This window comes from Ammospiza caudacuta, chromosome 5, assembly GCF_027887145.1.
Source record: "Ammospiza caudacuta isolate bAmmCau1 chromosome 5, bAmmCau1.pri, whole genome shotgun sequence".
In the NCBI taxonomy this organism is placed as follows: domain Eukaryota; kingdom Metazoa; phylum Chordata; class Aves; order Passeriformes; family Passerellidae; genus Ammospiza; species Ammospiza caudacuta.
The window spans coordinates 6,353,195-6,363,366 of NC_080597.1; the positions used below are offsets into that span (position 1 = coordinate 6,353,195).

General features: G+C 48.4%; 1 protein-coding gene across 1 annotated transcript in view; it reads right to left on the bottom strand.

Annotated features, from left to right (window-relative positions):
* Nucleotides 1-9,420, bottom strand: part of B4GALNT3 (beta-1,4-N-acetyl-galactosaminyltransferase 3) — a 59,017-nt gene extending 49,597 nt beyond the window's left edge. The window contains exons 1-2 of the mRNA XM_058805182.1: nt 9,416-9,420; nt 8,471-8,943 (exon numbers count right to left, since the gene is read on the bottom strand). Of these exons, the coding sequence (XP_058661165.1) occupies nt 8,471-8,943; nt 9,416-9,420 (478 nt within the window). The remainder of the gene's footprint in view (nt 1-8,470; nt 8,944-9,415) is intronic.
* Between the last annotated feature and the right edge of the window lie 752 nt (nt 9,421-10,172).

A 10,172-nucleotide genomic window follows, 5' to 3' on the forward strand; every position in this document is an offset into this window, starting at 1 on the left:
ACTAAGAATGGCAGGAAAAAATACATAGAATTATAAATGTAGATTATCCCCACTCCAAGAGAGCTCTACTAAGCAATAATGTAGCCATCACAGGCAATGACAGATAAAATACTTTTACTGGTGAATGGAATTCAACAGTATGTGACAATAAACTACTGTTTAGTGAGTGTGAATTCACCTATTTCAGTGAAACACAGGCTGCCATGTATGGCTACTAGTTCCTAATCTCGCAACTCAGAACACACGAGGAAAAGACAGTCAAAAAGGTGACACATGCCTGTTACAGTCAAGCTTTTGATCTGTGTTCAGTGTTTCTACATTACTGACTAGCACTGGCTGTCAATTTCCAACTGATAAAAATAAACAAAGAAAGAATATTTGAACTGTCAGAAATTAACATCGAGGTCACTGGAGTAAGAAGGGAAGGCCCTGTGGATGATGCAAAGGCCTGAGACTTGCCATTTGTATCTCTGACGGAAGACAGTGACATGGAAAAGGAAAAATAGCCCCAGACGGGACAATTTTGCCACATAAGGCTATCAGACCTACACTGTAAAGTAATCTGTGACAGCTTAATCCCCATCTTTCAGAAGCTGGGGGAAAAAAAACACATTGACCTCTTTTCCCCCTCAAAAAGCCCCCAGGACAACTCAAATGGGAAATAGAGAATGCTGAAATAACTAAGCCTTAGGAAGTTATAAAATCAGTATTAGTGATCTTTTGAGGGGCACTGATGCTTCAAGAGGACTTAAGTCCACCCAAAATCTTTGGATTGTCTGAAATGATTCAACATCCTAAAGACCGACTGCTTGAATATTATTATTCTGTGTAGCTGATTTAAATTATTTATTATGGCAACACAAATTATTTTCCTGTGATGTCTTAGGAGAACTTAATGTCAGCACAATCCCAGACCATCAAAGCATCTCAAAGCATCAGGAACTCCCTCCAGATCAGGAAGATCAAAAGCCTTTGCACTTTGTCATGGGAAAGTCTTCTCAGGAAAACAGAAACACAGAGCAGCTCTGGTCAAGATCCCAGTGTGCTCTGGCTTGGCTCATGACACACACAGGCTGTGAATTTCTAACATCATGAAAAGGGTGAGTCTCCAAGGCCCAGATTCACAACTGTTTCCACCCAAGGCACATGGCTCCTTCTGAAATCTCACACCATATGTAAATCAGCCAGCTTATTTCCTTTTCTGGAAAGTCTTTCTCAGCTATTACTGCAAGTCAAAAAATAAAAGCAGTGGAATTGGGAAGTGACTGCAAGAGGCAATATCAGTGCAGAGCAAGAACAAATAGGAAAGGGAAACTGAACAAAATATATAAATTCCTGAGGCTAGGAGGAACAACCCCATAATTACTCCATTCCCAAGTGCCAGAACCTACAAGGCAGTCTCTGTCCTCAGGACAGCATCCTGCCTTTCTCCATCCTGCAGATGTCAGTAATTTCAAACCAGCAGGTGAAAGATGATGTCCATCTTCCCTCACATCTGCCTGGACCTGCAGGAGAAGGCAGAGCCTCTCTGTTACTGCAGCACACAGAAACATCTCCAGAAGACAGCATCAGTCCTCTGCCATCATTCCTCAGCCCTGCCCCTGTGGTGTGGGGGAAGATGCACAGGAGGCTACCCCTGTGGGATCCAAGCCATTCTAATCCTGTCCCACTCATGACAGGAAGGTGTGTGCAGGAAAACATGCTGTTCTGGCACACCACTACAAAAATCTGTCATAGTTAACATGAGTACATGAAGAGATGACACAAGAGTTTATTTATAAAGGTGGTATGTAATCTTGGCAAATTATTTGGGGATCTGCTGAGGCCAGACAAACTGCAGGCCAAGTTCCAAGAAAACAAACACCCACCTGACTGGAAGTCAAGTGGTGAAAAAGCACCAGGTTCATACCCTACCTGCAGCACCTTTTCCAGCAGCAGGGCAGGGATGTTCTGGCCCAGGACAAGCATGGCACAGCCACCTGAGATCTGGGCTTCCCCACCTGCTGCACTAATGAACCTCCCAACTGTCACAGACATTTTTTCACAGAAATCCTTTCTTTCAGATTTCTGCGTCTTCTGGAAGGCAGAGGCCTCAGAAGAGAATGTAAACAATTGTTATCAGCTGCTGTGGAATGCAATAGGATGCACCTATTTTGATTGGTGATTGGTTCATGTTCCCATATTTATAATTAAGGGCCAATCACAAGTGCAAGCTAGGGACAGAGTTCCTGGACACAACTTGGTTATAGAATTCTTTCTTTCTATTCTTAGCTCAGCAGCAGCTCTGCAAACTTCTCTCTTTATTCTTTTTGGCATAGTCATAATGTATTATATATCATATATCAATAAATCCAGCCTTCTGATCGAGAAACAAGATTCACCGTCCTTCTCTCACCATGGAGACCTTCAACAGGTCCCTGTAATACCCAACCAAGCTCCAGGGTGATCCACATTGCTTCCTGTAACCCTGGTATGGAGGGGTTTGACAGCTGGCTTGCAAGCAAAGCTGAGTTAATAGAAGAAATAACAATTGTTGATTTTCGAGTGTATCGATAGCAAGGAGGAAGACAAGGCCATCGGCATGGAAGCAGATTAGAAAAGATACATCAAAATTTTTGTAAGCTAGGCTATGTGCACAAGTAGATGCGTATACCTGCCTTATTAAATTTCTGTAAAACTTTTGCCAATTATACTGATGTTAATTGCTTTGCACCAATGAAGATCACACTTTGTTAAGAGTATATAAGCTGGAGAACATGCAGAATAAAAACCTTTTTTCTTCTTACACCCTGATCACATGTGTATGTCACATCCAACCTAACGGTGACACCTTGGGCTCTCCCTGGAGCCTGTTGGAGCAGTCTGGGCTGTGACCATGGGCTGGGGATGCTGGATCCCTTACACACACAGAGCAGGATGCCCCAGCACCTCTGGTCATCCTGAACCCCTGGCAGGAACCCTGCATCACCTGCAGGGCACATCCCTCCCTCCACAGCTACAGGCCCACAGTGTGCTTTGGGAATGGGGCTGCCTGGCACGGATCCCTGAGAGCAAAGGCCTCACAAGTGTCCTAAGCTCCATGGCACAGACATTCCCTTCAGGAGGGGTGCTTTGAGGGGGATACCTGGGTTAACTTGCAGAGAGGATATACACACTTCAGACATCCCTCCCCTCACAGCTACAGGCCCACAGTATGCTTTGGGAATGGTCCTGCCCTGAGAGCAAAGGCCTCACCAGTGTCCTTCTAAGCACACAAACACCATGTCCAGACTTCATGGCATAGACACTCCCTTCAGGAGGGGGTGTTTTGAGAGAGATACCTGGGTTAACAGCACAGAGAGGAAAGACATGTTTCAATAGGCCCACTATGTGCTTTGGGAATTGTGCTGCCTCACCATTGTCCTAAGCACACAAACACCACATCCAGGCTCCATGGTACAGACACTCCCTTCAGCAAGGGGATACCTGAATTAACTTGCACACAGAGGAAATACGCACTTCAGACATCCCTCTCCCCCCAGCCATAGGCCCACAATGTGCCTTGGGAATGGTGCTGCCCTGTGAGCAAAGGCCTCACAAATGTCCTAAGCACACAAACACCATGTCCAGGCTCCATGGTACAGACACTCCCTTCCCCAGGGGTGTTGTGAGGGGGATACCTGGGCTAACAGCACAGAGAGGAAATACACACTTCAGACATTCATAGCTATAGGCCCACAGTGTGTTTTGGGAATAGCGCTGCCTCACCAGTGTCCTCTAAGCACACAAACACCACATGCAGGCTTCATGACAGACACTCCCTTCAGCAGGGTGTATTTTGAGGGGGATACCTGGGCGAACATCTTGCAGAGAGAGGAAATACACCCTTCAGACACCGCATGGCCCCGTTTCTCCCCACGTGCAGTGAGGAATCCTGGGGGCAATGAGCTCAGCAGGAGAGCGATACCGTGCGTGCCCAGGCAGGAGAGATGGTGTGTGAGGGATTGCAGGAGCCAGCCATGAGCATGGGAATGAACCTGCAGGTGTAGGTGTGCTCCTCAAGGGGTGTGTGCACACAGGCAACAGGAGGAAGGTGATACATTACATCAAATGTCGAACTTCACCTTTTGGCAGACACTTTTCTCACACAAACACATTCACCTGCCCATTCACATCAATACTGGGGTAATTTGCACTGCTCTGTAGTGGCCTGGATGCCTGAAGGTCAGAACTCATCATGGCGAAGGAATAAGAAGCCAATGTTCTGGGAAAGCAAAGGGATAGCGAAGATCTACATACAGGGGAGTTGGAAGTCTTGCTGTAAGGACTTCTTTATTGGTATCTTCTGAACCCTCCAATTTTCCACTTTAGAGAATGGGAATATGCACTCCTGAGTTAGCAAAGCAGCAGTCTGAAATCCTAAACCAGACACTAACCACCACCACAATCCAAGATAGGAAGATAACACACTCCCAGTGCTATTTACTCACAACAATCAAATGTGGAGGAATGGGGGTAGGTCAAAGCAGCTGGGAAGGGCAGGTTAAGAAAGGGGCCCCCAACCCCTTGTTCCTACAAGCTGCACCTCCGAGGATTCCAACCTGATCCTGAACACCTTCCCTGTGCCTGGCTCAGTGTGACACTGAGCACAAACCTGCGATAAAAGAAATCAGTACAAGTGATTTATAGACTCCTGAAATACCATGGACTTTGCAGCAGAAAAAAACACGTTCTGCATAGCAATGGCTGGGAATGACCTCACCTCCAAGTTTCTACAGGGATGGGGCTGGGTTTTCACTATGCTGACACAAGATTTTTCTGCAAACACAGCCCACTGACACCAGCCTCACTCCCTCAGTCATACCCTGCTGCACAGGGGGCAAGATGAGGCACTGCTGGGCACAGAAGAGAAAAAAAGAGGGAGCAGGAGGAGTTGTCAGACCCACCACTTCTTCCATCCAAACAGCACTGCAGCAGCTCTGGGAAGTGGCAGTGTTTTGGGACGAGGGTTTTTCCTGAGCAAAGACCTCTCCCTGCCCTGAATAACAGCAGTAAAGGCAGGATGCAGAACTTGCTCTCCAGACCTCTGTGTTTTCTCCCTCCCCAACACCTCTTTAAATAATAAAGTTTCCCCATCTCCAGCAGGAGCAAAGTGTGCTGTGTAGCAGCTCATAAAGATGAGGAAAACATTCCTAGTGGAGAGCCCACTCCAGAGAGGTTAGTGCTTGTCAGCAGCAGCAGCAAATAGACTGTCTCCAGCTCTCTGGGTTTCCTGGCAGGGAGGCAGTGTCCTGCCTGTTAAAACTTGTTTTGGATGACAACAGGCCACATTCCACGTGAGGAGAGTGTGCCCATCCTTCAGCTCACAGCAGGCTGCTTGTTTCTCTTCACTCAGCTGTAAACATGTTTAAGATTCCTATAAACACCTATTGAGCAGCAAACCAGCCAAACATGCTCAGTTAAAAAAAAAAAGAACCAGATGGCAAACCCCACAAGAACAGAAACACCCTCCCTACCCATGAGCAAACAATCCTGCCAACAAGGCTCCCTGGAAAGAATATGTAAGAACATCACCTTAATACACTCACATCACAAGGAGAAAAAGAAGTTACTTTCCTTTACCTGACCAACTACTCATTTCAGCATCACCTTCAAAGGAAAGCCATCCCTCACAAGAGCCCATATTATCCTCTGTGTCTGCCCAGCCCATCCCAACCTCCCTGAAAGCTCAACTTTCCCAATCAGCTTTGGCACACAGAAATGCCAAGCCATGGTGTACACCAGGCACAAGTTCTGCACCTCAGGCTGATCCTCACAACCTTTCACTTTAACATTACAGCAAAGCTTTCCTCAGGCCAGAGACTCTCCCAGCACATGGTGATGAAGCATCATGCTTCATGATGCTGATGATTACAGGATATTCTCCTAAACTCCTCATTCACTTTTATCCAAACTATTTTACCTGCTTGACTTTGCTGCACAGCAGAGCTGCACAGACCTCAAGAGAGGACAGTCAGGGCCCCAATTTTTCAGCATCACTTACTCAAACACCCATCCCTGGGTGTGGATCTGCTCTCTCCAGCACACACTGACCTGGGGGGTAAGAGAAGGAGAGGAGCACAAAGCTCAGGAGGATCCACCATGCCTGGAGACTTGCTCTGAGACTTGAGAGCAGGGATGCTGTGGGGACATCACAGGGGCTTGTGCTCCATCTCATGCAGGGCTGAGAGGAAGAGCAATATTTTCTCTGAGTCCTTACAGCTTTGCAAGAGGGAGACTCACTTTTCTGGAAAGAGAATAACAAATCTGGCTTTCCATACACAGGCTGTACTATAATGCCTTTTAGAGTGGCAAGAAGAAACTCCATTACAGGCACAGGAGATGGAAACAGTGATCTCCTGCAGATCTTTCAAGCCCAACAGCTTTACACCTTTTTGGCCCCAATGGAAGAGCCTTTTAGCCTTTTGTCTAGAAAAATTGCCCAATAAAGAGCTTTTGCATTTTATCATTAATAACTGTTGCATCAGCTAAGTTGGGGTGGCAGCTCTTGGTTGGTCCCAGGAGTGATTTACAATAGGGCTCCCACCTGGGACATGCAACAGAAAACAATGCAGAAACAAGGCAAAAACTATTAATTGCTTGCAGAGTCACTCCCCTCCTCAGCTTCCCAGGATCCAGGAAAGAGTCACCACATGGAGTCACAAACACAGCCATCTCTCTCCCCCAAGAAGAAAATATTACTTAGTTTCAACAGCCAGAACAAAACAAATACTATTTGTCTTCTGCTCGGATTTCTGATTTCTCTTACAACAAAACAGGCTTTTAGAGGCAGCAGGGCAAGAGGAAGGGTGAGGAAGGTCACAGATTAACCTTCCTCCTGTTAGCAGGTTCCAGGATTCTGGCTGCAAGGCCAAGAAAACGACACCAAGTGCCCAGTGTGACCACAGCCCCCTGTGATGCTGAGCCATGAGGAACTGCCTGTCAGAGGATTTTACCCTCCCACCCTTTCCAGAAGCATTTAAATACCTCCTGTTTGCAATGAGCAGCAACGTCTCTGGTAGATTTGAGAGAATCTGGAATTTTATATAATTGAACTTTAATATAATGCAATTATTTTGTTCATGTTCTGTTTTGGTTGGTAGTAACTGCAGCCATCTCACTGTTTCCAGTTTCAGTCTTAAAACAGAATGACTTTTGTAACAGAGATGTAAAAATAATCCTGCCTTAGAGCAAAGAGGAATAATCCAATTCGCTAAGAAAGTTGTTTTCTGCTGCACATCTCTGCTTCACCCTCCTTCTCCCTCTGCATTGCTGGCAATGAAAGGACCATCAGCTGTGCAACTCCAAACACCCGACTCAGCCCCTCTCTCCTCATAACCACTACTTTAAATACTTCTCAGTTGTTTTCTCCCTTGTTTCTACACCAGCCCTCTGCCCACCTGTACAAATCTTCTCTAAGCATTTTTGGTGGGGTTTTGCCAAAGGGATGTACAGTAAAAGGCATGGTGAGATTGCACGAAAGATGTAATGCAAAGCAGACTCACAGGGCAATTCACCTTCTCATTCCACCAAGCATAAAAAGAGGATTATTACTAGAGGATTTATCCTAGACAAAAAAAATCAGATCTGTACTCTGCTGGAACAATAAATACGTGCTTTTAGCCTTAATATCATACATAATACAGAACAAATATACAAGCTGAAGTCTTGTAATGGACTTTGTGGGAGTAGACATTCATGGTGCTCCTTGCACCAGCCACAGTCCAAAGCTTTAAGACTGAAACCAAGCCTGACTCGTGGGAGTATAAATTAGGAGGTTTATAACACGTAATGAAATCACCAATACACTGGAAAGTATCAACAGTTAAACACTAACATGTAGCTAAACATACTTTCAATTTATATTAGTACCGAGTACTGACACGGTTTAATAAACAGCAGCAACATCACAGGCTTTTACCAAACCATGAGTCATTCGAAACTTTTCTATAACTCAAAAAAGAGAAGGGCAAAAAAACACACGACACTGACAGAGTTTTCCTCTATTTCAGCGAGCAAAGCGCAGCTCGTTGCTGTACTCCCCAAAGTTCGCTCGCAGCGAGCCCGTTAGCGGGCAGGCAGGGCGCCTCTCCCGGGCGCGCATCCCCTCCTGCTCCTCGCATCAAAGCCGCCTTCAAAGAAGCATCTCTGCTGCCTTACGGGTTCGCACCAAGAACGAGAGACATCTCAAAGCCGCGGCTCCGGGCTCTATAGCTCCAACACGGTCAGCTTTGGGTAGGTCTCCCGGCAGAGAGGGAGTGAGAGCCAAGAGGCAAGGCCAAAAGCAGGGAAGGGAAGCCCCAGCGCCCGGCCGCTCCCGGGGGCCAAAGCCGCGCTCCGACCTCCGCGGGGCTGCCGAGGATCGCAGGCTGCCGAGGATCGCAGGATGCCGGGGCTGCGAAGAACGGGACCCTCCCGCTCCCTCCCGTTCCCGCTGCCGGGGATCACTCACTGCGCTCCGGGGCAGCCCCGCCGCCGGCCGCCGCCACCAGCTCCAGGTAGGCGGCCCAGAGCCCGAGGGCGAGCGCGCCCAGGGCCAGCAGCAGCCGCAGCTGCCTCCGGCGCCGCAGCCGCGCCAGCAGCCGGCCCCGCATGGCGCCGCTCAGGGCGCCGGGCCCCCGCCGCCCCGGGCCATGGCTCCGGCTCCGGCTCCGCTCCGGCCGCACGACCCCGGCGCTGCCGCCGAGCGCGGCGCGGGGCGGGCCCAGGTGCGCAGCGCCGCCCCCGCGGGCAGCCCCGGCCCCCGCTGCCGCCGCCCCCCGCACCTGCCTCCGCCCCGGGGGCTCCGCGCCCGCCCTGGCCGCTGACAGCCGCCTCCGTGGCGGTGGAAGCTCCGAGCCTTCCTCACGGCCGCTCTCCGTGCCCCAGGAGCGTTGGTGCTGGAGTTGGTGTATCCCGCCGGTGAGGAGCGGGACGGTAACTCCTCTGCAGGGAGGGAAGTGGAACGAGAGGAGACGATTCAAATTCACGCTGGTACTACACACAGCTGAATCCACGCAATGGATTCACAGTTGAATCCACGCAATGGATTCACAGCTGAATCCAATTACCGTGTCTCTCACCTGGTGGAACAGGTGTATGTAATTGGACGTGCATGGCTCGGTGAGGAGGAAGAGGGCTGGTGAAGCCTCCAAACCTGCTTTCTGAAGCGGCTGAGCGGATGCGATGTTACATCGTCAGCCCCCTCGGCGAGAGGACGTCAGAGGTTTACACAAACACCAGGACTTTTCCTGGATGAAATTGCTGCTTCATTATATGTCCCAAGCACACTTTTGAAGTGACTTCTTAGAGTCCTTGCCATGCTGTTGGTTTCATTCACATCGCCAAGCTGTCTTGGAGGCTGCAAACTGCATTCCTCCTCGGTGAAGGAAAATGGGAGATGACATCTGGCACGTACATCATGTATCCAACTGGGCAGCGAGTCCAGAGCTATCCCTTTCCAAAAAGGGAATGTTGTGGTGTGGGTATTGGGTCATTGGTGGCAACTGTTTTCCTTCACAGCTCCACTCCTGCCCACGTGCAGCTCCTGTGCTGTGTGGGACCAAGAACAGAAGCTCTCAGGCTGAAGCTGGTTTGTAAAATTAATGAAATTATAGTACTTTCTTTTTTTCTTGAGACCCCCCTGGAAACAAACCCATGGTGTGGGAGCCTGGTGAGTGGCTCTGTCCTTGGGCTCCCCCAGCCTCCCTGGGACAAGGTCCACGGTGCAGCTTTGGAGGATGCAATGCTTGTGTTCCTCCTTCCTACCCCATCTGAGGCCACAGATGCACATCCATCATCCGAGCCTGAATAATGGGGGATAATTCCTCCAGTGTAAACAGAAAGAGCTGCCAATAGCCAGACAACACCAGTACACACACAACTAAAAATGGGAAACTCTGTGCAGTTTAACAAGGCAGGATTCTCATGGGGACATGACACTGTTAGAGTTTTTTGGTGGTGTGTTAGTTTGAGGTTTATCCACCATGAGAGAAATAAACTAAATTTTTATACGTGTTCCAAAACTGGCAGAAAATAGTAAGAAAAGTGTGTAATAAATACAGATCTAAATTTAACTTTGTTTAAAGACTGAGAATTGAATTATGTATTCTTAGCAGAAAGTTGCGTGCATTTCTTAAATGAACAACTGTATGCCTGAAAAATAACAACTGCAC